Below are 26,129 nucleotides of genomic sequence, written 5' to 3' on the forward strand. Positions count from 1 at the left end.
ATAGTCATATTTACGAAGGTTGAGATTACTAAGTATACATTATTTATAAAACAACCCAAAACACAGAGTAGAAGAATCTTAAGAAGAAGACAAAAAGGCTTCGTTCATAAAATAACAGCAATGTTCACTGTCACATCACAGATAAAGTGAATAGTAGTAATAATAAATCTTCATAATGCTGAGAACCAGCTTTGAGACAGAAATATAGATTATCTATGCAGTAAGTACTAACACAGTACTTAACCATGAGATAAGAATGGAAGATAAGAAACGACGCAACTTCTACCTGGGCTGGTGGCTGAAAATGCTTTTCCAATTTGCTCCAGCCGTTGAGAATGCCTTATTCCATCCTACATGACATTGGCAATGACATACAACATGAAGATCAAACCCTAAGGGTCAGACAAACAACGAACATCTTTTTTTCGATTTTTACTGGAGTTCGGAAGAAGGTTGCCTTGGTTGTTATATTTAACTCTGGGACACTAAATACATAATGCTCATATTATATAATATGGCTCTGTCTCTGAGTATTCTCCCTTATATTTTCTTGCAACCTTTTGGGTTTGGCACATCAATAACCTGCGTTCAGCATTTAGATTTTCAAAACTTCAGCTCCAAACCAACTATTTCTTTTAATTGTCATCTAGGAAGTCGAGTATTTCACTGCATTTAGACTTTCAGATTATGCCATACTTCTCACAAGAGCATTAAGTTTATAGTCAAAGATTCTCCTTTCATTTTGGTGTCAACAAGATCCTTCTTAAAATAGTCAGAGATGGAAAAGAACTATTTCCTGCCAAAAAGAAAGGTTTGAAATAGCTGTGTAGTCAACAATTAATTGCATAAAAGCTAGCACATATAACCGCTCCCCTTTGCAACAAACCTTATTCTAGTTTAGTCAACCTAAGATCAATTATGCTGATATTTTCATGCGTAACATATGGTGTTGATTCGGACCAAAATAAAATATAGTTATTTTCGACTACTTTTTCACATTGAAGAAAAAGAAAGAAAGATGAACATACACACATAAATGTATATTTATATCCTATACATATGACCCAAATTCAATTTAAAGTAGGTTTACATAAAGAAAGATGCATGATTAGAAGCTACAACCAAGCATTTTACATAACTGACATACTTACTAGCCATTGCAGGTGTATTTGCACTTCATATTACTGCCTGTGATTTTTGTTCATAGGACGCCGTCGATGGAGCTTTTTACCAGGAGTTTGGTGGTCATCCTGCACAAGAAAATTGGCAATAGCTGAGGAAATGAAGGGTTACTATAGTAACCTATGGCCCCAAATCTACCATATTGAAGTATCAAGACAACAAACCTTGTACAACGATGCTGCTGACTCAGATTGTACTGTCTGCAAGGAATTTGCCCCTGTGACCGCAGGGCATCCAAGGCATCCAAGGTCAGCTGCCATCCACAATGTGCAACAACATCAGCACTGGTGCTACTACAGCCAGCAGCAGCAACTGTTCCATTCACCCAGGGGCAGAATTGGTTGTGATGAATAATTGGATCAAATTCTACTGCTTCATAATTGCTTTCTCCTTTTGGTGGGCCTAAAACACAAGTAGTCTTCATAAGGCATCCGGTAGAGGAAAAAAAGGGAAATGGAAAGGGTGAACCACATTCATTGAAACCACCTTCAAAATGTCATACAATTGAGTGAAACGTGAACTTCAATACAAACAAAAAAGTTGGATATGATTAGACAGATGAAGATAGCATCAACTAGAACTGAATTGGTGCACATTTCCATGCACATGGGGTGCAGTGCTAAATGTTGAATATAGATTTAGCAACCAATAGAAATAAGTACATGATCCAGAAAATTTTAATCAACTCCAGCCCAGACGACAAATTGTTATGGTCCTGAGAATTGCTCATTCTTACTGCTTCAGCAGCACAGTGAAAGAAATTGTGAACCAAACTACAGGGGTTACCACTGAAACCTTATGTAATCTGAAGAAAAATTACATCATACCTCAGCACCAAAGAGCCTGTAAATCCATACAAAATTTATGGCTTGAATATACCAGTTAATGCACATAGTTTACCTATTCCATTTGCAACAACATAATCTGACTCTGGCTCTGGAAAATTGTTTATGGAAGAAGATTTTCCAGCATCTTTTGATTCTTTATTGGGTGTTCCATTACCAGAGTACATATTAGCATTGCAGGAAAGAGAAGGATGAGCAATGTTATCTGGAACTAGTTTGCAGCTTTGGCTTATCTTTTCACCACTTTCAACAGACTCTGCCTTGGCAGAACCATCAACTTTTGAACCACTATCATCCCTTCCCAAGGAGCGAGAAAACATTTCCTGGCTATCACCACGAGGATCCTCCCTATTTATTTCACCAGGGATGACCTCATCCATCAACCCACGATCTGGAGCAGATTCACCAGTTTGACCCTGATTTTCAGCATCTTCCATTCTGGGTTCTACATCACCAACTACACTATCTGTTCTATGCACAGAGACATCTGCTCCATGGATTTCAGCTTCATGGCTGGCACACATACCAACACTCCCCCCACTAATACCAAAACTAAACCCATCCCTAGCCTGTGCTGTCACAGTTTCAGCATTGAAAATTTCCTCACCATCATTTGTACTACCGACGCCCATTTCACCTGGAACTTCTTCAACGGCAGGTTGGAAACAAATACTCTGCTGAGCTTGATTACTATAATTCAGCTCTGACGTTTCATTCATGTCAAGGTGGCCATAAGTACTAGAAGAGGGAAAATGAATATCATCAACATCTCCATGATAATTTTCAACACTTTCCATAGAGTCACCATCAGCACTGTGACACAAAGTATCCATTGCAATGACAGAGGATGCACGCATTGAATCTCTGGTTGATGGGATTTCAGCAATCTGGTCACTTCCTTGCTTAAACAGAGCAGCAGCTCTATAGCTACCATCACCATAAGTTTCCAAATCCACCGAATGGCTTGGGCCTGCATCAGAGGAGTCTCTTGGATATGGTGAGCAGAAAGTATCAAAAACATCTGAATCACGAGCACGTTTTGAAGGCCCGGCAGAATATTGTCTGCAATCATTGAATTTGTCACCATCACGATCAATGACAGTTTCTTCAATACTATCAGCCTGTTGTGGGCGTAACTGTGGCCTATCATATGAACTGGCACCTATTTCCAAGCTTCGCTTGCGAGGACTGGGACCCCGTGATTCATAAGAAGCTGCTCTATCACCAACCTCGCTACCTGATGGTTGTCCAATAATTAGATCCCGGCCCATGTCTGCATCATTCATATTTATTGATGTGGTTCTACCCAACATTTGGAATGGCAGACCCCCGGCCATTGTAAGATTCAAATCAACATTTGTTTTTTGCACCAACTTTCTCTCATCAGTTGTTCCTACTTCATCACGGTCTTCAGTCGGTTCTTTCTCTGGATCATCAGCAGCACCCCAACCATTAATTCCACTGGCTGCACTTAGTCCACGTGTCAATCCCATTTTCTTGCTTGTATCAGGGATATCAATGTTGTTAGGAGCAACACGGGCAGGTCGAGGAACAGTTAAAAAATCCAATATCCTGACAGTAGCACCACATAAGCTACAGTCTAACAAGGGCAACCTGAGTGAAGAGCTAGACTCCACCACTAACAATTTCCTTTTTCCAGTGTCCTTGGCTGAAGGAGCAAGAGCATTTTTGCTTGGTCCAGGATCCTGTGAAAGAGGGACTTGTGCTCTGTTAGCACCAAAAGAACATCCATTTCTAGCCGATTGAGCAGAATGTTCTTCACAGTCTTGAACATTTAGAAGCCATCTCGGTTCCCATCCGCACAAGCTTATGAGCTTTTGAGACTGTTACATGGTAAAACAAATAAGAACATAGAAACAGTGACAATTACCAGCAGATAAAATTTCTTACATGAGAATACAGACAAAATGCACCATCTCGAGTAATATCAATCTCTGGTACACTCTCTGATCTGGATTCGAACTCCGTCATACAATTCTGGAGCAGGTGTAAAAGGCGATCAACCTGTGGACCCCGAGAAGCTTGCATATGCTCCATTGCGGATGTCGCAATTACGGGAAGAGACTGAAACTGCATAAGTCCATCGCATCTATCCTTGTATCCTGCAATTAGTGCAGACTGGGGTGTTGGAGGGAATTGGACCAAACTTTCTGGACAGCTGTTTCCTCTCCAAGGACAAGCAACTTTGTGGCCAACATCCAGCTTCTTGGAAAAGGCTTCACCAGCATCCTCAGCTTCAAACAAGAGAGAGATAAATCAATACTATTAAAGAGAAGGAAAAGAAGAGAGACCAAAACATATTGTACCTTCAGAATTGTACTAAAAGACCCCCCCCAACAAGCAGGAGAAACATCATCAATAGCGTTAACTTCAAATTCAGACAGCCAAACCACCCAAAACAGTTCGGTTATCTAAACCAAAACAACTGTTACAGCTACTGGCGTACCAGTATAAGTAAAAGCTAATGCAAGACCAAGTAGAAATCAAACATACACAAATGGTTCACTTCATCAATTCCCTCACTGATGTAAGAAAAATGAATGAGGAAAAGGAAGTATCTAAAATCAATCACTTAGAAAAATATACAGAAAACAAACCACAAAAGTTTCCTGTAGTTTATTTTTCTCAGCTAATACTATGCCAAATTATAGTCATATTCCTTAGGCAGGCAAAGAACTAAAGTTTCCTATAAGCAAAATTAATAGAAAATAATTGTCCCGGGAAATGATCTCTTTCATTTATCTTTCCATTACAATGTTGCTCGCCTATCTTATTATATATAATTAAGCACATCCCAAAGCATCATTACCAAGAAAAGTCTGATATTTTGTGATGATCTACTACAATGATTACATATCCCCGGGAAGCTTCAAGTAAAGAAAAGTAAATAGTTGAATTACAGGAGCAAACCTTCAGAAGCAGCCCAGGATGGAGAGGATGCAAAATGCAAGCATGCCCCACAAGTTTCACATTCAATTTTATCAACATCTATATTTATCCAACCTCTCTGAGCACAAGCCAATGATCTGGCAACCTACAATTAATATGAAAAGGAGCAGTTTGTCTTAAGATCAGATTAAGCATATTCAATAACTAAAAGAAACTAAACCATTTACACGCTGGACTCAATGAATATGCAAGCATTTTAACACCAATGAGAAACTTAGAAAATTATATGACAAAGTGTATCCATGCTGTCCTTTTTGATAGGGAGACTACCCAACTGTGATGAATATCAAAGATCAATTCATATAGAGGGAGGGGGCCATGTCAGACAACATGTAAACTCCACAGGGCTAATTTTCTACCAACGAGATTCAGCACCTGGATCAATTGCGTACCTTAGGTTTCCCCAACCAATTCATAGGCTTAAATGTAGCTAAACGCCTTAGAAGATCCCCTCTTTCCCATGGTCGACATGAAATTCTTGATGATCCAAGGGCAGAGCCACCAGCACTAGTACTCAGGGAAGCCCGTGGAGCTTGCAATCCAACACAAGACTGAGAAGCTGCTTTGGAATTTTGACCAGGACCAGACCAATCTACACTGCCAAGATTTGTTTGAACAGCAGGTGAGGATGCCCCAGCAGAACTGATAAAGAACAAGAAGTGTCATTTTTTTTCATAATTCTTAATGTGATATCATGATAGGACTATTTCTCTAGTTGGTCAGCATGCAATGTTTTCTAATATCTATTGCCGAATACTCTATCATTGAAAAGTAGAGAGTTTAAACTATCAATAATTTTATATACTAATAAAGGTACAATCAATAAAACATAAACTAAAGAAAACTTCAATTTAGGAGGGCTTCTTTGTGCCTATCGCCTTACAAAAAACCATCGTCAAGTGTGTGCACCAATTGTGGGGTTCATCAAATGTGCCTTGCCCGAAAAGGTCTAAGGCACTTTGGTTGTCTAGCACCCGAGAAAGTTAACATATTCCTTATAGGTTGGTTCTTTAACAGGAAACAAAAAATTTGCTGCTAATGAAATGACATGTAGTTACATAGATCCAGTTTCCATCCTCTACCAATAAAAGTTATCCCAAAATAGCATCAATAATGACTTAGCAGATTGGCAAACAACCATAGAAAGATGAAATATTATTTTTATACATCATCATCACTTCCATAGGAAGCCATAATTAAGGGTGTACTGAATACATGCATAAACCTAATGACCTAGTTAAGATTTCCAAATGCAAAAGCTTTCTTCTTCTTCTTCTTCTTTTCGGGCATAGAAATGAAAGGCAAGTTAAATTCAATGCTTTCAATTTTCCTTTTTCCTAATTTGGATTCAACCAAAAGTCCGCCATAGCTCAAATTTAGGAATCTCTCGACAAATCCCAGAACTTACGACTTGTGTCTCACTTCGTAACAAACTCTCAACCATTTTTCCAAAAAAAATAACCCAATCTGTAATTCCCAATCTTCTTCTTACCCCCGCTTTTCGTAGCTGGTGAAAACAGCCAACAAACCTAGCCCTAATCCTAGCAATCATGTCGGAAAACATTAAATAAAAGCCTAACATTCGACAAAAAAAGGGAAACCCTAGGTTAAGAGAATTGAGATCGAACAAGCAAGTAAAGGGGGAGTAGCAAGAGTTACCTCCCAGCAGGAGTGGGATCCATGGTCCCACCAGAGCTAATGACCTCTTCTCTCATTGCTGCACCAGTGCCTTGTCGCAGTACAACTTTCGAAACCAATACCAACCGCGTCGAACGAAGCTCGTTCGAATTTGAAACCCGAGTGCTTTGTTTGACATTGTCAGCTCCATTTTATAGCACGTGTATATATACTTTTGAGGCCGTGAAAGTATTTGTTTTCTGTTTCAGTTGTGGGGATGGGCCGGGCGTTTTCGAATTATTTGGGCCTCCTCCTTGTTTGGCTTTTTAATTTATGGGGTAAACTTCACATTTAGCACTTCCATTATTAAGTTTGTTTTGTTTTGGTCACTTTACTATTTTTTTAGTTAGTGCAAAAGGAATCCAATTCCAAACTTTGAGCCCCACAAGGAATAGAAGAGAACTACTCGAATGGAATCTGCATTGCAGGATGATAGAAATCTACTACCTTAGCTTCAGCTACTTGATTAGCAAGGTATCTATGATCACAGTTTGCAGATTCCGGAGCAACTCTCACCATATTTGTAATTGGAAATCGATTAGTTTGGTTTTGAAACACATTCTTCTTAGCATTAATGGCTTGCACGTTTTGCTTGTTCATTATCCATTTCTCGGCATCGTTCCACTTAGACGACATAGGTCTCAAGTATGACCTTGTTACTGAAGCATGTGCAGCTCGCTCCCCTTTATGAAACTCGAGCTCGATGAACTAGCGTTACTATCGGAATCGATGTTTTCATCAAGTGTCCTCATTGGATGAATCGAGCTCGAATTACCATAATCACTCTTGGAGATTTCCTGCAATTTAGCACTGTTAACTTCAATGCTCTCCCTTGGTAATGACTCCTTTGATTGGCTGGAATCGATAACCGACTCATTGGATACTTTAACTGCAATTTAATTGAAACTATTGAATCAGCATGCAAATTTAGAAAATGGAAAAATTACCTATAAGAACTTCAAAAGCAGCATATTTCCATCCAGATTTCCAGTATATGATAATGAAATAATGAAGGAAAAGAGAGGGAAAAACAAACCTTCTTCATCAGAGTCTCCATTTTGAGAGGCTAAGAGACTGTTGACTAACTCAGAATCTTGAATCCTAGAAGGAGATGTCCTGGAAGAATTGCTGTTTGATCCATCTTTTTTTCTCAGATGATGAGGCCCCATCAGCTTCATCCTCAATTTACCTGCTGAAATACCACTCTACAAGTGTAGTTCAAACATTTACCAAGAACAATCCCATTCACATACAAAAACTCAAAGAACAAAACAGTGGCTTACCTGAACTTCGTCAATTCTTTCATACTCCATTAGATGTCTCTCTCTCTCTCTCCTCTCTCCCCTCCCTCTAAACACTGTTTTTTCTTTCTGTTCTCACTCTAAAGTTTCTGTCTTTCTACACAAAGCTCAAGATATGGAAAAACTGGAAAGAAACAAAAAACAGAAGTCTCTCTTCTCCCCCACCTTCTCCACCACTACGTTAACAACCTTCTGCAACTTCCATCCATTGTGATCTCGCCACATCATCACCCTGAGGGGTCCACCTGACGTGGCCGTATCTGTTCTAAAGTTTCAAACTTTTGAACTCAAATATCAGTTCTTTGTAGCAATGGGAACTCTTTTGGTTCTTCTAATGCGTGCTTTTTTAATTGAACAGAATACAAAGGAATATTATGGAAAGAATATTATGGAAATGATGAATACCACCATCGCCATGGCCTTCTCAAGAACTGGGAAAAAAGTGGGAATTTTATTTTGCTCTTATAGTAACTTGCATGGCCTGCTGAAACAGTAATCGTGTCACTATCAATCATTCAGGAAAAAAAAAAAATCCCCATAATATAAACAGGTTTTTTCCACTGATTTTTCTACTAAAGGAAGAAGCAAAAGATAACAACAGATACTGCTGCAGAAAGAAAGTAGAAGAACTACAGGGAAAATGAAAGAAAGCGGTTGAAAATTTTGAAAATACGTTGGCAATAAGGCTTTGTATTCTGTACCAAAGGTTTGGTGAATGTTTTAAAGATTTGATTTTTATTTTCTTTTTGCTTGTGAACTGTCTTGGTCGGCTGATTTCTAGCACATTAGATTTGATACGGTACCAAAGTCTTCAAACTTGGTCCTCTATCCTTAAATTTTGTCACCGTCTACCTCATAAATTTTGGAAAATATTGGTCACCTAACCTGTAATTTAATGTGTTTTGTTGAGTTTTTATTGGCAGGACCTTTATGATGGAGTGAATGATAATAATAATAAGAGAAAATCGCCTCAGTGACCAAAAATGCCTTATAATATACGATTTTAACCAACTTTTTTTGGATTTGCGAAAATGACCAACAAAATCGCAACGCGAAATAAAAATCGCAACGCGATTTAGAAAATCGCAACGTTGAAAAGAAAATCGCAACGGTCAAAAGAAAATCGCAACGCGATATTCCAAGAATCGCAATGCGATTAAGAGAATCGCAACGCGATCTTCCAAGAATCGCAACGCGATTCAGAAAATCGCAACGCGATTCAAAGAATCGCAACGCGATTCAAAGAATCGCAACGCGATTCAAAGAATCGCAACGCGATTCCAAGAATCGCAACGCGATTCAGAAAATCGCAACGCGATTAAGAAAATCGCAACGCGATTCCAAGAATCGCAACGCGATTCAGAAAATCGCAACGCGATTAAGAAAATCGCAACGCGATTCCAAGAATCGCAACGCGATTCAGAAAATGAGTAAATTCTTTCAAAAGCTATTATTTGTTTCTTTCTTAAGAATTTTCTCTAAAAAGATAGTATCCGCGCGGACGTGTCGAAGACACGTATTACCACGACCACGACCACGACCACGACCACGACCACGACCCGACCACGACCACGACCACGACCACGACCACGACCACGACCACGACCACGACCACGACCACCACCACGACCCGAGACGAGACGAGACGGCGCGGCGCGCGAGAGTCCCCCTTGTTCTCTTTCACTCAACAAGGAAATGGGAAATCCAAGCCTTAAATACTCTTCCCAATAGTTTCCAATACTATGTGGGATTGAGCATTACTCAACACTTCAAGAAAATAGCAATTTTTGTAGCATGTTTCCCGCTTATCCATATTTAAAAATATTAAAACATTTTATCATATTAAAACTATATGTATAGTTTGAATTGAAATGTAGATATCTACAACTCTTTTAATTCTCTTGATAAATGTTTTAATATTTTTAGATATGGATTAAGCGGAAAATACTACAAAAATTGCTATATTTTCTTTGAAGTGTTGAGTAATGCTCAATCCCACATAGTATTGGAAACACTATTGGGAAGTGTATTTAAGGCTTGGATTTCCCATTTCCTTGTTGAGTGAAAGAACAAGGGGGACTCTCGCGCGCCGCCGCCGCCGTCTCGTCTCGTGGTCGTGGTCGTGGTCGTGGTCGTCGTGGTCGTGGTCGTGGTCGTGGTCGTGGTCGTGGTCGTGGTCGTGGTCGTGTCGTGGTCGTGGTCGTGGTCGTGGTCGTGGTCGTGGTCGTGGTAATACGTGTCTTCACGCCGCGCGGATACTATCTTTTTAGAGAAAATTCTTAAGAAAGAAACAAATACAATAGCTTTTGAAAGAATTTACTCATTTTCTGAATCGCGTTGCGATTCTTGGAATCGCGTTGCGATTCTTGGAATCGCGTTGCGATTTTCTTAATCGTTGCGATTCTTGGAATCGCGTTGCGATTTTCTTCGCGTTGCGATTCTTGGAATCGCGTTGCGATTTTCTTAATCGCGTTGCGATTCTTGGAATCGCGTTGCGATTTTCTTAATCGCGTTGCGATTCTTGGAATCGCGTTGCGATTTTCTTAATCGCGTTGCGATTCTTGGAATCGCGTTGCGATTTTCTTAATCGCGTTGCGATTTTCTGAATCGCGTTGCGATTCTTGGAATCGCGTTGCGATTCTTGGAATCGCGTTGCGATTTTCTGAATCGCGTTGCGATTCTTGGAAGATCGCGTTGCGATTCTCTTAATCGCATTGCGATTCTTGGAATATCGCGTTGCGATTTTTTTGACCGTTGCGATTTTCTTTCAACGTTGCGATTTTCTAAATCGCGTTGCGATTTTTTATTTCGCGTTGCGATTTTGTTGGTCATTTTCGCAAATCCAAAAAAAGTTGGTTAAAATCGTATATTATAACTTTTTTTTGGTCACTGAGGCGATTTTCTCTAATAATAATAACTTGGACTTGTTCAAAGAAAAAGGAAAAAGTGTGTTTGAAAATGGGCAGCAAAATTTCCATCTTCTTTAAACACATTTACCGTAGTTGGTGCTCGAACTTATAATCTCTAAAAACAATAATGATTTCCTTAAACACTACGATAAATTGATTCATGCTCAAATAGATATCTTTTTTCTCCCTTTGCTTAAAAGTTTCACACAGTAGATTTATGTTTGTTGATGGCATAGCAATTCAAAATTCCCAATAGCCCCTCTTTCGTGTAGGTCATTAGATTTATTGGCAGAGAACATGAGCGAGCATTCGATCGAGTTGCGTGAAAAATATTCAAGTTAATTGAGTCGACGGGTATTATTTTATAACTTAAATTTTATTAATAATCTTTTTGAGTCAATTTTATAAACTTCAAGTCGAACCGACATATTTATTTGAGTTTCTAATCAAATTTAATTATAATTATTTATTCGAGTTTCGAGCTTTAAATCTTCGTATCCGAATGTCTTTCTATCATTCATAATAAAGTGATTTCTGCACGCATCACTGTGGTTCCATGAATCCAAAACAAAATAATTAACAACTGTGCTCTGCTTAGCCCATAACCTACAATTTACAACAACAAAAAATTATTATCTACCATGTCTCACTTGTTTCTTGTGATTACTCTTTAAGTTCTACTAGTGCCCGCCTCGACTTCATCACATGATCGTCATTGCTCTCCGGTAGCGAATTGATTGCAACAACAGCGAGGTTAGCATGCTTCATCGCTAGCTCTCTGGTCCTATGTATTCCATGACTCTTCCCAAGGTACTCAAGAGCCTATAATTTTCATGATTGAAAATAATGCCAAGCAAGTCGAATATGCAACGGTGTAAAATGTTCACGGGAAGTTCAGAAGTTCTATGCAGAGGCCAATGCGAATACATGTAATGCTTGATGCATAAGATATATATATATATATATATACTTACAATGTGGATGTTTTCAGGGTTGTCGAAACCTTGATAAACAACTGTGTGTAACTGGGGAAACTCTTCCATGGCATACAATATCGGAGCTGTTACAATTCCCTGCCAACACCAGATGGTTGTGATGAACTAATATATGCACCATTTCAAAAGTCATTATCTGAACCTAGTATGGACTAAAAAGAAAGGCCTAGTCGAATGGCATTTGCCTAAGACATCAAGGATGGAGAATTACATGTCGGATGTCAGTTAGAGAACCCTTTCCGAGCGATGCTGATGTGCCAGTGAAATCAAGAACATCATCTATCAATTGAAACGCCAATCCCTGAAATGCCAATCCCGTACTATGTTGATTGTTCTACAGCTTACAGCCGAAATCTGAGATGCTTAAGATAAGTGAAACATAAACGGAAATACAAACCGGATTTTTTCCATACTCAAAAGCCAACATCACAACTTCAGCCGTTTGTACAGCGAGAAGTGCAATTGCCTTGTAACCGTTTGAAATCAGGGAAGCAGTCTTGTAGTATGTCTTTTGCATGTAATATTCCATGCTGCATCGTTAAAAAATCGTTCTAGTTTCAGTTAAACACAAGCAAAAGATCCTTAAACTCGAACCGGGACAGAAGACTTACCCATCAGCAATTACTTGCATAGAAACGCATAATAAGTCGGGGGGAAAAGGAACCATTCTCACTCATAGAGCCGTGGTTACACATTCCGTACAATTTACGACTATAAAAGCAAGTGTTGTCCGCAATATAAACAGTTTGTACTAAAATACGTCCACTTAGTCCACACAACAAACAGAATATCGGTGCAGAGTAATAGACCAGCGTACCTACAACGTTGTTCGGATGAAGTATTCATTTGCATGGTTTCACCCATAACCAGATTCTCCACAACTGTTGCTATCAATGATACAACCTACAGCCATTACATGTAACTGATTTTTAATTTAAATATTTACATTTGCAAATTCACCAGACAGACCACGTAAATAGTAAAAGAGTTAAATTAAAAGCACCTCTGTATCTTTTAAAGCGGCAAGGGCTACACAAGCTTGAGAAAGCAGGAAATCTCCTGATAGTACAGCCAACTGCGTTTATAAACAAGAAGTGTTTTAGCAATTGCTTAGGCTACAGGATTTCTTCCGTTGAGTTGCACGAGAATGAGAAACGAAGAGTCACCTTGTTGCCCATTACAGCATTCAATGACCAATACCACGTCTTTTATTGCGTCATCCAAAACATCATCATGGAGGAGGCTAGCAACCTAGATGAGGAAACGATCATGTTATACTAAAGGGAGTATTTTTTTGGATAAGTTATACTAAAGGGAGTTATGAAGAAGCATCGATGCATAAAACACGTGATAGACGAAATTTAATAACGAGGAAATAACATGGATCATCTCTGTTATCTCAGCTATAGACTGCTGTCTTGTACGTAATTCGGTTGCCAAGATATCTCCTACACCGACAGCAGCCGGTTTGGGTTTATGAACGTTCAAAGCTGTAGCCATCAAAAGCAAAACCTGAATAGAACACATACAATATTATGACAATCTACCGGTAACTTCAAGACTACAACATCAGTAAAATAAATTACCGTGGGTCGGAATCTCTTTCTTGCACCCCCAATTTGAAGAAGTACTCCGCGGCAGAAGCAAGCTTAGGAACCTGGATGACATGAACATGCATTTTTCATGACGTTACCAAAAAAATGTTTCTACTTTCTAAAGGAAATGTAAACCATTTAGTAGACACGAAAACGAACAGTGTGATACCTCAGCAACAACCATGGCCTGTAACCTGTTAGCGACCGGTGACAGCTCATCGGCAACAAGTGAAAATGGATCAAGTTCCTCCCGAAGGAAATGTCTTGCCATCTCAATATTGCAGTAAACAAAGACGAGATGAAAGAAGATAAACAGACTAGTAGCCAACAAGTAACAATAATAAACATGACAGAAGGGGAGATAATCAACTTAAGGCTTAAGCAGTAGTAGAACTTGGTTCATCTTCGAACATTAGAGAAGTTAACACACTAGAAAACTTCCTGTCGGATAACTATGTTTCTTGTCCTAAAACTATTATGAAGAAATTCGGTAAATGAACAAAAAAAAAATACACGCAAATCGTAGAAGAATGAGTAATGAAAGGATAACCTCTATTGTGGAGCTGCTCTTATGAATTTGTCGTCCAAGGCCAAGCATCAAAGGCAAACTCCACGACCGAGATTCTCTGCTACTACAGACCTACTAATCCCCAGAAACAGTGACAAGTAAAAGGATAAGTGATCAGTACAACACAAGATTTATGATCACTCTTTCTTGTTCATTTAACCAAAAGTAATTTGATTAAAATAAAGAAAGATCAAGAGATATAAATCATCTATAGTCGTACAAAAGTCGGTCCAGAACATAGCTATAGTCCTCTCAAATGCATACTATTGGTGGCTCATTTGATTCATTCATCATATAATCCGTTAGACATATATGGATTATGACCAATCTATAAATTCACACAACCAGCTCTACTTTGACCATACCACAACCATTCATTCTGCGCAGTGACAACATCATTGCATTAATGCTTTAAGGATTACCATTAAAAATTACAAATTCCCAGTGTTCCAAAACTTGAAGAAAAAGCAAAAGGTAGAGTCAAGATATTACCTTTATAGTAGAGTATACATATTGATTAGGAAAAGAAATCGAGACCTGTCAGTTGAACGAGAGAGAACGAAACCGAATAAGTTTTTTCTGGGAATTGTAGAAATCCTGGAAAATCTCCGGGAAAACAACATCCTATCTCTCTGTCTCTCTCACTACAACTTTTCCAGGAATCCAAACAGAAGAAAAACAAGAAAACCCAGAAAATTAAACCCTTTTTTGTTTAGAGAAAAATCTCGGGGCTTATGAATGGAAGCCGCCAAACCTAAAGTCTGCTGAAGAGTAAAACTAGAAAGACTCACTGAATTAATAAATGAAGCACAGCTTTAACCACGTAACAAAAAATAACACACCTTTCCTTGTAATGGAAATCTAGTTTTTAGTTTAACAAACTAATTTAGTGGAAATTTTGTGCTTTTGATTGGTTTAGTCATTAACATGTTGGGTGGATGAAATGAAATGCAACTCCTTTGAATAGCAATGACTCGAAATAGTTAAAGTGTGGCATTCATAGGAATCACAAGGTTGGGGACTTTAAATTCTGGAATCACTTTGTTTCAAGTATGATTTTGGTTTTATTTGTTCTTATAGATTAAATATATCAAATCTTTATCAGCATCTCAAAGCATAAATTTTATTATCGAAAGGAAAATTTTACTTTTATGAGATAAAATCGTGAACTGAATTAGAATAAGAAATTTTATTAAATATCGCTAAAATTTAGAATTTATATCAATTTTATTATTAAATTTTAAACATTTTAGTTTTAATATTAAATTTTGTTTTGACTTCAGTTATAACGTTGAGTTGTTAAACTGTTATCAGTATGATGGTGTGGTGGTCTTCTTCCCCATGAGTTTTAGTTTGTGTATTGATTTTGTCATCAAATTTTAACATACTTGTGTTCTAGATACTAAAATTTAGTTCATATATCAATTTAGTACCCTCGTACAGTTGTCCGATAAGATTAGTTTTTATGTATATTGTTTGTCTTCTCAAAAAATGATTCTTATGGTTCAGATTTTTAAACAAATATTCCAAACCTGAGATCCGAGCAAGTCTCCAAACCTAAAGAAAAGTGGTCTTTTTATTTAATTTTGTGAGTTTTAAAGAAATTTTAGAAAAAAAATCTAAATCAAAAGGTGATAGAGAATGATAAAACGAGTTTATAAATATTTAAAATAACCGCAAAAGACGTCGAAGAGTGACGAATCTAGCAAGACAAGGTCTTGATAAGCCAAAGCTTCTAAATCTTTAAACCCAATCCCTTGAAGATAGAAAAGGTCTTGGACACTTGTTTATGACCTTCCTGTAGTTGTTTTCTGGGACATTAAGGTCTTGGGAGAGGAAACTGAAAACTGGGTTAAGGTCGGTTTTGATGTTGGAGGTCAAGATTTTGGGGCACATGCCAAAGATTCTGGGGAAGTCCTTTTGGTGAATGCCTTTGGATTGAAGGAAGGAGATGACGGAGTTGAGGGAATCAAGGGAGGTGATGTGAAGAGATGGGTTGAGAGAGAGTTCCTTACCTGAGTCAATGCCCATGATCTCGAGGCACAAGATTTTATCCTTGATTTGAAAGGAGAGATTGTGGTGAGCCGATGACTAAGGTGGGTGTTTGTGGAGGAGGATTTGGTGTCTTGTTGCCAGATGGGTGTTTGGTTCTTGGGAATTTGTGGTAGAAAATGAGGGTCTCTGGAAGAAATGCACAGGGAAGATTGGAATGCTGTTGCAGACATGATGGAGAGACAGGGGCTTATTGTCTGAAAACTGATCTTTATTATTCTTTAGTTGTATGCTATGTGGCAATGACACGTGCCGATTAAATTGAGTCATGATCTCTCGTCGTCTCCACGGAAATTTTCATCTGAATGACCGAAATTGATGAAGCTAGATTTCCTTCATACGAGTGGATCCGAAGTAGACCATGAACAATCCCATCTTATTGACATCACTGTCACATTGCCTTGGAATTCCAACTGCACTGTTCATACTCTAATATCTTGTAAAAAATTGAGTTCAAACGTATTTAAAGACGATTAATTTTCTACTCAAGGGTTTAAGAATTACGGGTAACCATTTCGAACCATTTTCGTTTAACAATAGACTATATTGGTGTAAACTTCAGGTACCATATCGTAAAATTATTTAAAGTACATAAATCTTATTTACGAAGGTTGAGATTACTAAGTATACATTATTTATAAAACAACCCAAAACACAAGAGTAGAAGAATCTTAAGAAGAAGACAAAAAGGCTTCGTTCATAAAATAACAGCAATGTTCACTGTCACATCACTGATAAAGTGAATAGTAGTAATAATAAATCTTCATAATGCTGAGAAGAACCAGCTTTGAGCAGTAAGTATTAACACAGTACTTAACCATGAGATAAGAATGGACGCAATTTCTCCCTGGGCTGGTGGCTGAAAAAGCTTTTCCAATTTGCTCCAGCCGTTGAGAATGCCTTATTCCATCCTACATGAAGATCAAACCCAGAGGGTCATACAATTCATACAAACAACACGAACATCTTTTTTCGATTTTTACTGGAGTTCGGAAGAAGGTTGCCTTTGTTGTTATATTCAACTCTGGGACACTAAATGCATAATGCACATATTATATAAATATGGCTGTCTCTGAGTGTTCTCCCTTATATTTTCTAGCAACCTTTTGGGTTTGGCACATCAATAACCTACGCTCAGCATTTAGATTTTCAAAACTTCAGCTCCAAACCACCTATTTCTTTTAATTGTCATCTAGGAAGTCGAGTATTTCACTGCATTTAGACTTTCAGATTATGCCATAATTCTCACAAGAGCATAACGTTTATAGTCAAGATTCTCCTTTCATTTTGGTGTCAACAAGAGCCTTCTTAAAATAGTCAGAGATACGAAAAGAACTATTTCCTGCCAAAAAGAAAGGTTTGAAATAGCTGTGTAATCAACAATTAATTGCATAAAAGCTAGCACATATAATCACTCCCCTTTGCAACAGAACCTAATTCTAGTTTAGTCAACCTAAGATCAATTATGCTGATATTTTCATACGTAACAAACGGTGTTGATTCGGACCAAAATAAAATATAGTTATTTTCGACTACTTTTTCACATTGAAGAAAAAGAAAGAAAGATACACACATAAATGTATATTTATATCCTATACATATGATCCAAATTCAATTTAAAGTAGGTTTACATAAAGAAAGATGCATGATTAGAAGCTACAACCAAGCATTTTACATAACTGACATACTTACTAGCCATTGCAGGTGTATTTGCACTTCATATTACTGCCTGTGATTTTTGTTCATAGGACGCCGTCGATGGAGCTTTTTACCAGGAGTTTGGTGGTCATCCTGCACAAGAAAATTGGCAATAGCTGAGGAGATGAAGGGTTACTATAGTAACCTATGGCCCCAAATCTACCATGTTGAAGTATCAAGACAACAAACCTTATACAACGATGCTGCTGACTCGGATTGTACTGTCTGCACAGGAATTTGCCCCTGTGACCGCAGGGCATCCAAGGCATCCAAGGTCAGCTGCCATCCACAATGTGCAACAACATCAGCACTGCTGCTACTACAGCCAGCAGCAGCAACTGTTCCATTCACCCAGGGGCAGAATTGGTTGTGATGAATAATTGGATCAAATTCTACTGCTTCATAATTGCTTTCTCCTTTTGGTTGGCCTAAAACACAAGTAATCTTCATAAGGCATCCGGTAGAGAAAAAAAGGGAATGGTGAACCACATTCATTGAAACCACCATCAAAATGTCATACAATTGAGTGAAACATGAACTTCAGTACAAACAAAAAGTTGGATATGATTAGAGAGATGAAGGTAACATCAACTAGAATTGAATTGGCGCACATTTCCATGCACATGGGGTGCAGTGCTAAATGTTGAATATAAATTTAGCAACCAATAGAAATAAGTACATGATCCAGAAAATTTTAATCAACTCCTGCCCAGACGACAAATTGTTATGGTCCTGAGAATAGCTCATTCTTACTGCTTCAGCAGCAGAGTGAAAGATATTGTGAACCAAACTACAGGGGTTACCACTGAAACCTAATGTAATCTGAAGAAAAATTACATCATACCTCAGCACCAAAGAGCCTGTAAATCCATGCAAATTTTATGGCTTGGATATACCAGTTAATGCACATAGAGTTTACCTATTCCATTTGCAACAACATAATCCGACTCTGGCTCTGGAAAATTGTTTATGGAAGAAGATTTTCCAGCATCTTTTGACTCTTTCTTGGGTGTTCCATTACCAGAGTACATATTAGCATTGCAGGAAAGAGAAGGATGAGCAATGTTATCTGGAACTAGTTTGCAGCTTTGGCTTATCTTTTCACCACTTTCAACAGACTCTGCCTTGGCAGAACCATCAACTTTTGAACCACTATCATCCCTTCCCAAGGAGCGAGAAAACATTTCCTGGCTATCACCATGAGGATCCTCCCTATTTATTTCACCAGGGACAACCTCATCCATCAACCCAGGATCTGGAGCAGATTCACCGGTTTGACCCTGATTTTCAGCATCTTCCATTCTGGGTTCTACATCACCAACTACACTATCTGTTCTATGCACGGAGACATCTGCTCCATGGATTTCAGCTTCATGGCTGGCACACATACCAACACTCCCCCCACTAATACCAAAACTAAACCCATCCCTAGCCTGTGCTGTCACAGTTTCAGCATTGAAAATTTCCTCACCATCATTTGTACTACCGACGCCCATTTCACCTGGAACTTCTTCGACGGCAGGTTGGAAACAAATACTCTGCTGAGCTTGATTACTATAATTCAGCTCTGACGTTTCATTCATGTCAAGGTGGCCATAAGTACTAGAAGAGGGAAAATGAATATCATCAACATCTCCATGATAATTTTCAACACTTTCCATAGAGTCACCATCAGCACTGTGACACAAAGTATCCATTGCAATGACAGAGGATGCACGCATTGAATCTCTGGTTGATGGGATTTCAGCAATCAGGTCACTTCCTTGCTTAAACAAAGCAGCAGCTCTATTGCTACCTTCGCCATAAGTTTCAAAATCCACTGAATGGCTTGGACCTGCATCAGAGGAGTCTCTTGGATATGGTGAGCAGAAAGTATCAAAAACATCTGAATCACGAGCACGTTTTGAAGGCCCGGCAGAATATTGTCTGCAATCATTGAATTTGTCACCATCACGATCAATGACAGTTTCTTCAATACTATCAGCCTGTTGTGGGCGTAACTGTGGCCTATCATATGAACTGGCACCTATTTCCAAGCTTCGCTTGCGAGGACTGGGACCCCGTGATTCATAAGAAGCTGCTCTATCACCAACCTCGCTACCTGATGGTTGTCCAATAATTAGATCCCGGCCCATGTCTGCGTCATTCATATTTATTGATGTGGTTCTACCCAACATTTGCAATGGCAGGCCCCCGGCCATTGTAAGATTCAAATCAACATTTGTTTTTTGCACCAACTTTCTCTCATCAGTTGTTCCTACTTCATCACGGTATTCAGTCGGTTCTTTCTCTGGATCATCAGCAGCACCCCAACCACTAATTCCACTGGCTGCACTTAGTCCACGTGTCAATCCCATTTTCTTGCTTGTATCAGGGATATCAATGTTGTTAGGAGCAACACGGGCAGGTCGAGGAACAGTTAAAAAATCCAATATCCTGACAGTAGCACCACATAAGCTACAGTCTAACAAGGGCAACCTGAGTGAAGAGCTAGACTCCACGACTAACAATTTCCTTTTTCCAGTGTCCTTGGCTTTAGGAGCAAGAGCATTTTTGCTTGGTCCAGGATCCTGTGAAAGAGGGACTTGTGCTCTGTTAGCACCAAAAGAACATCCATTTCTAGCCGATTGAGCAGAATGTTCTTCACAGTCTTGAATATTTAGAAGCCATCTCGGTTCCCATCCGCACAAGCTTATGAGCTTTTGAGACTGTTACATGGTAAAGCAAATAAGAACATAGAAACAGTGACAATTACCAGCAGATAAAAACACATTAAAATATCTTACATGAGAATACAGACAAAATGCACCATCTCGAGTAATATCAAGCTCTGGTACACTCTCTGATCCGGATTCGAACTCCGCCATACAATTCTGCAACAGGGACAGAAGGCAATCAACCTGTGGCCCCCGAGAAGTTCGCATATGCTCCATTGTGGATGCAGCAATTACGGGAAGAGACTGAAACTGCATAAGTCCATCGCATCTATCCTTGTATCCTGCAATTAGTGCAGACTGGGGTGTTGGAGGGAATTGGACCAGACTTTCTGGACAGCTGTTTCCTCTCCAAGGACAAGCAATTTTGTGGCCAACATCTAGCTGCTTGGAAAAGGCCTCACCAGCATCCTCAACTTCAAGCAAGAGAGAGAGAGAGAGAGAGAGATAAATCAATACTATTAGAGAGACCAAAACATATTGTACCTTTAGAAATGTACCGAAAGACCCCCCCCCCCCAACACATACACACACAAGCAGGAGAAACATCATCAATAGTATTAACTTCAAGTTCAGATAGCCAAACCACCCAAAACAGTTCAGTTACCTAAACCAAAACAACTGTTACAGCTACCGACATACCATTATAAGTAAAAGCTAATGCAACACCAAGAAGAAATCAAACATACACAAATGGTTCACTTCATCAATTCCCTCATTGAAGTAAGAAAAAAGAATGAGCAAAAGAAAGTATTTAGAATCAATCACTTAGAAACATATACCGAAAAGAAAACACAAAGGTTTCCTGTAGTTTATTTCTCTCAGCTAATACTATGCCAAATTATAGTCATATTCCTTAGACAGCCAAAGAACTAAAGTTTCCTTTAAGAAAAATTAATAGAAAATAATTGTCCGGTAAATGAGCTCTTTCATTTATCTTTCCATTACAATGTTGCTCGTCTATCTTCTTATATATAATTAAGCACATCCCAAAGCATCATTTCCTAGAAAAGCCTGAGATTTTGTGATGATCTTACTACAATGATTACATATCCCCGGGAAGCTTCAAGCAAAGAAAAGTAAATATTCAAATTACAGTAGCTAACCTTCAGAAGCAGCCCAGGATGGAGATGATGCAAAATGCAAGCATGCCCCACAAGTTTCACATTCAATTTTATCAACATCTATATTTATCCAACCTCTCTGAGCACAAGCCAATGATCTGGCAACCTACAATAAATTTGAAAATGAGCAGTTTGTCTTAAGATCAGATTAAGCATATTCAATAACTAAAAGAAACTAAACCATTTACACGCTGGACTCAATGAATATGCAAACATTTTAACACCAATGAGAAACTTAGAAGATTATTTGACAAAGTCTATCCATGCTTTCCTTTTTGATAGGGAGACTACCCAACTGTGATCAATATCAAAGATCAATACATATAGAGGGGAGGGGGCCATGTCAGACAACATGCAAACTCCAAAGGCTAAATTTCTACCAAGGAGATTCAGCAGTTGGATCAATTGCGTACCTTAGGTTTCCCCAACCAATTCATAGGCTTAAATGTAGCCAAACGCCTGAGAAGATCCCCTCTTTCCCATGGTCGACATGAAATTCTTGATGATCCAAGGGCAGAGCCACCAGCACTAGTACTCAGCGAAACCCAAGGAGCTTGCGATCCAACACAAGACTGAGAAGCTGCTTTGGAATTTTGACCAGGACCAGACCAATCTACACTACCAAGATTTATTTGTACAGCAGGTGAGGATGCCCCAGCAGAACTGATAAAGAACAAGAAGTGTCATTTTTTTTCATAGTTCTTAATGTGATATCATGATAGGACTATTTCTCTAGTTGGTCAGTATGCATGGTTTTCTTATATCTATTGTTGAATACTTATCATACAAAAGTAGAGTTGAAACTATCAATTATTTTATATACTAATAAAGGTACAATCTATAAAACATAAACTAAAGAAAACTTCAATTTAGGAGGGCTTGTCTGTGCCTATCACCTTACAAAAAAACCATTGTCAAGGGTGCGCACCAATTGTGGGGGTTCATCAAACGTGCCTTGCCCAAAATGGTCCAAGGCACTTTGGTTGTCTAGCACCCGATAAAGTTAAAATATTCCTTATAGGTTGGTTCTTTAACTGGAAGCCAAAGTTTTGCTGCTAATGAGATGACATGTAGTTACGTAGATCCAGTTTCCATCCACTACCAATAAAAGTTGTCCCAAAATAGCATCAATAATGACTTAGCAGATTGGCAAAATACCATAGAAAGATGAAATATATCATTTTTAATCATCATCGTCACTTCCATGGGGAAGCCATGATTAAGGGTGTGCAGAATACATACATAAACCTAGTGGCCTAGTTAAGATTTCGAAATGCAAAAGCTTGCTACTTTTTTTCGGGCATAGAAATGAAAGCGAGCTAAATTCAATGCTTTCAATTTTCCTTTTTCCTTATTTGGATTCAACCAAAAGTCCGCCAAAGCTCACATTTAGGTTCTCTAGACAAATCCCAAAGCTAACGACTTGTTTTTCACTTCGTAACAAACTCTCAACCATTTTCTCTCTCCAAAAATATTAACCCAATCTGTAATTCCCAATCTTCTTCTTACCCCGCTTTTCGTGCTGGTAAAAACAGCCAACAAACCTATCCCTAACCCTAATAATCACGTCGGAAAACATTAAATAAAAGTCTAACATTCACCAAAAAAAGGGAAACCCTAAGTTAAGAGAATTGAGATCGAAAAATCAAGTGAAGGGAGAGTAGCAAGAGTTTGTACCTGGCAGCAGGAGTGGGATCCATGGTCCCACCAGAGCTAATGACCTCTTCTCTCATTGCTGCACCAGCGCCTTGTCGCAGTACAACTTTCGAAACCAATACCAACCGAGTTGAACGAAGCTCGTCCGAATTTGAAACCCGAATGCTTTGTTTGACATTGTCAGCTCCATTTTATAGCGCGTGTATATACTTTCGAGGCCGTGAAAGTATTTGTTTTGTCTTTCAGTTGTGGAGATAGGCCGGGCATTTTCTAAGTATTTGGGCCTGCTCCTTCTTCGGCTTATTAATTTATAGGGTAAACTACACATTTAGTACTTTAACTATCATTTTTATTTTGTTTTGATCACTAATCTATTTTTTTAAATCATACCTAATGTTACATTTTGGTTTCATCTTGATCATCTATTATTAAAAAATTAATAGAACTACTAGTGTGAAATTTTTTATTTTTTCAATGATGATGTAACATTATTTTATGGTGTTACATCAGTATCACCCGTTAATTTTTCAACAATAGGTGACCAAAATGTAACCAAAACTAAACATTATGTATGCTTTTGGAAAAAAATATAGTTGAGTGACCAAAATGGAACAAATATGATAGTTGGGTACTAAATGTGTAGTTTACCCTTGTAATAGAGTAAATTATTGAAATGGTCATTTTTGTTTCATAATTGATCACTTTTAATCATCCAATTCTAAAAAATAACATTTTACTCATTTATATTATCGATTTATAACATTTTAATCACTAGAACATTAAAGGTTTTTAGTTTGATGATGTTCCACATTAGTAAATGAAAGGGTTAATTTCTTAACATAAATGTTTTTAATTTATTGATAAAAACTTTTGTCACTACTCTCTACATACATACATATAGACCTACATAAAAAAATTCGTGTAGCGAGCCATCACGGTAGTGGCTGAAGAAGATGAAGAAGTAAAACTAGCAGCAGCAGCCGCTGCAGGGATCGAAGTATCGGCGTAGCTGCCATCTCTATCGTCTTCACTAATGGTGTCCAACATCGTCCTCCTTCTTTGCCTCATCACGCTAACAAACTCCGGTGGTGCAACCTCCATGATGAACCTATGGATACGAGAATTCGTCATGTTCGTAAGAGATTTGTGGAAAAGGTAAACCCCGAGAAGGAAAGCCTGGTTTTTGGATATGCAGAAGCTAAAGCGCTAAGATAAGGATTATATAAGAGGTGGCTTGGCTTAAATTGAGACAGTGGTCTTTGTCTTGTCATTAATATGAAATTACCTACTAGTGCCGCCACTTACTTTTTGATATGAATTCCCAAAAGTTCTCTGATGTTTGATGTTGCAGAAACAAGATCCTGAGAGATAAGTACCCAGCTGGGACGTTTATAGATTTGCAGTTTGCTGGGATCATTAATAACTTTAAATTTGCACTTATATGATAATTTACTTTTTTGTTTTTTTTACATAAAATTTTTAATTTCTTCTGTTATCGTAGTCGACTAATTGTTGCCGTCTATCATCATCAACATTCGTGATAAGATTATTATCAAAATATTCATATATTCACTCTTCTTTCTTCTCATCGAATTTGTTTTCTATAAAATATACTCAAAATTAATAAAAAATCACCTAAAGATCCAACATTCTAAAACTCTAATCACATCCAATGGCCGTTTGATGAGGCTAATTTCAAGATATGTTGTTCGTACTCTCGAAATAATGTTCCTCGTCATTCGTATCATAAAATAAACATACCAAATCTCTTAAATCAGAGAAAATCATCAAATCCCTAAAATGATAGATTTTATGTATAATTTAGTGGGTTTTAAGAAAATTTAAATTGATAAAGTGGTAGAGGATGATGAGACGAGTTCTTCGATGTACAGGGTAACCACAAAAGATGCCCAGAAAATAACAATGTCTAACTACAGTTGAAAATGAATGAAAAACCCTAACTTTCATGAAGAAGAAGATGATATATATATATATATATATATATATATATATATATATATATATATATTACTTTCATTTCACACATCATTATCAAACTATCACATTATCCGAGTGTTAATAATTTAACGGCTCAATAATTAAGAAAAAACAACTAATGTTAAAAGTTTAATGCTAAAATTGAAGGATTTTAAAGTTTAATGATCAAATCGATACCTAAACTAAATTTGAATACGAGGAGGGGGAAAATGTGAACAGGATGAGCAGTTCGCCTGGTGATTTTCTTTGCCACAATTTTTCTCTTCTCCCGTTTCACTATACAATAAGAATAAGCCTCGACGAACCATGAAAACTTTGCAATTGTCAACTGGCTGTCTTTTTTTGTTATGACCCTTGCCCTTCTTACAAAAAAAGATGTGGTTTCTAGGTGGATTAATCTCTCTATGACTGCAACTTGTTCTAGTCTTAAAGAGTTTCGTATTTTTGTCTCTCGATGAACGGTTCGTCTTAATTTTTTTCCACGATTAACATTTGGGTTGTGATAAATATAAACAATTCACTTTTTTAATTTAGATGAAGAACCATGATCGATGATTTATTGTGGAATTGTAGGTGATCAATGTCGCTTAGTTTGTGAAAACTAAGGGAAAAACTCAAATAAACTATTTTTTTTTCAACTTTGACTTTGGGGTTTTATAATAACATTTAGTCGATTCTAGGTTCACGATTGCTATTTTTAGGTTGACATATTGAATAGATTTAATTGTCAAATAGCATATTTGACTCTAACAAATCATGTAGTTCTTCCAATGGTTATGTCAAGAGGTTATTAATAGTTTTTCGGAAGACGTAAAACTCTGGAGGCTTCGAGAAAGTTCCAGAGA

General features: G+C 38.0%; 3 protein-coding genes and 2 pseudogenes across 4 annotated transcripts; all 5 read right to left on the reverse strand.

Moving 5' to 3' along the window:
- Positions 1–16,340, reverse strand: part of LOC120205963 — a 38,907-nt pseudogene extending 22,567 nt beyond the window's left edge.
- LOC120205958 lies at positions 1,201–23,426 on the reverse strand. The gene is made up of 8 exons (XM_039205708.1): positions 23,367–23,426; positions 6,657–6,720; positions 5,390–5,639; positions 4,959–5,082; positions 3,939–4,282; positions 2,083–3,871; positions 1,347–1,584; positions 1,201–1,250 (listed from the first exon to the last, which is right to left on the reverse strand). The coding sequence occupies exons 2-8, from the start codon at positions 6,710–6,712 to the stop codon at positions 1,202–1,204; spliced, it is 2,850 nt and encodes a 949-aa protein (XP_039061639.1). The 5' UTR covers positions 6,713–6,720; positions 23,367–23,426; the 3' UTR covers position 1,201.
- Positions 11,429–14,986, reverse strand: LOC120205961 (annotated as a pseudogene).
- LOC120205957 lies at positions 16,801–23,504 on the reverse strand. Of its 2 annotated transcripts, none has more exons than XM_039205706.1 (8): positions 23,308–23,504; positions 22,044–22,293; positions 21,613–21,736; positions 20,579–20,922; positions 18,712–20,500; positions 17,982–18,220; positions 17,791–17,885; positions 16,801–17,005 (listed from the first exon to the last, which is right to left on the reverse strand). In XM_039205706.1, the coding sequence occupies exons 1-7, from the start codon at positions 23,361–23,363 to the stop codon at positions 17,817–17,819; spliced, it is 2,871 nt and encodes a 956-aa protein (XP_039061637.1). In that variant the 5' UTR covers positions 23,364–23,504; the 3' UTR covers positions 16,801–17,005; positions 17,791–17,816. The 2 variants fall into 2 exon arrangements, with proteins under 2 accessions (XP_039061637.1, XP_039061638.1); XM_039205707.1 differs by having other exon boundaries at positions 17,787–17,885.
- A 664-nt stretch (positions 23,505–24,168) lies between these two features.
- Positions 24,169–24,460, reverse strand: LOC120205965. Its single transcript, XM_039205714.1, has one exon. The coding sequence runs from the start codon at positions 24,415–24,417 to the stop codon at positions 24,190–24,192; it is 228 nt and encodes a 75-aa protein (XP_039061645.1). The 5' UTR covers positions 24,418–24,460; the 3' UTR covers positions 24,169–24,189.
- Positions 24,461–26,129: the final 1,669 nt, after the last annotated feature.

The sequence above is a fragment of the Hibiscus syriacus genome, unplaced genomic scaffold (genome assembly GCF_006381635.1).
Source record: "Hibiscus syriacus cultivar Baekdansim isolate YM2019G1 unplaced genomic scaffold, ASM638163v2 tig00013285_pilon, whole genome shotgun sequence".
Taxonomy (NCBI): Eukaryota; Viridiplantae; Streptophyta; class Magnoliopsida; order Malvales; family Malvaceae; genus Hibiscus; species Hibiscus syriacus.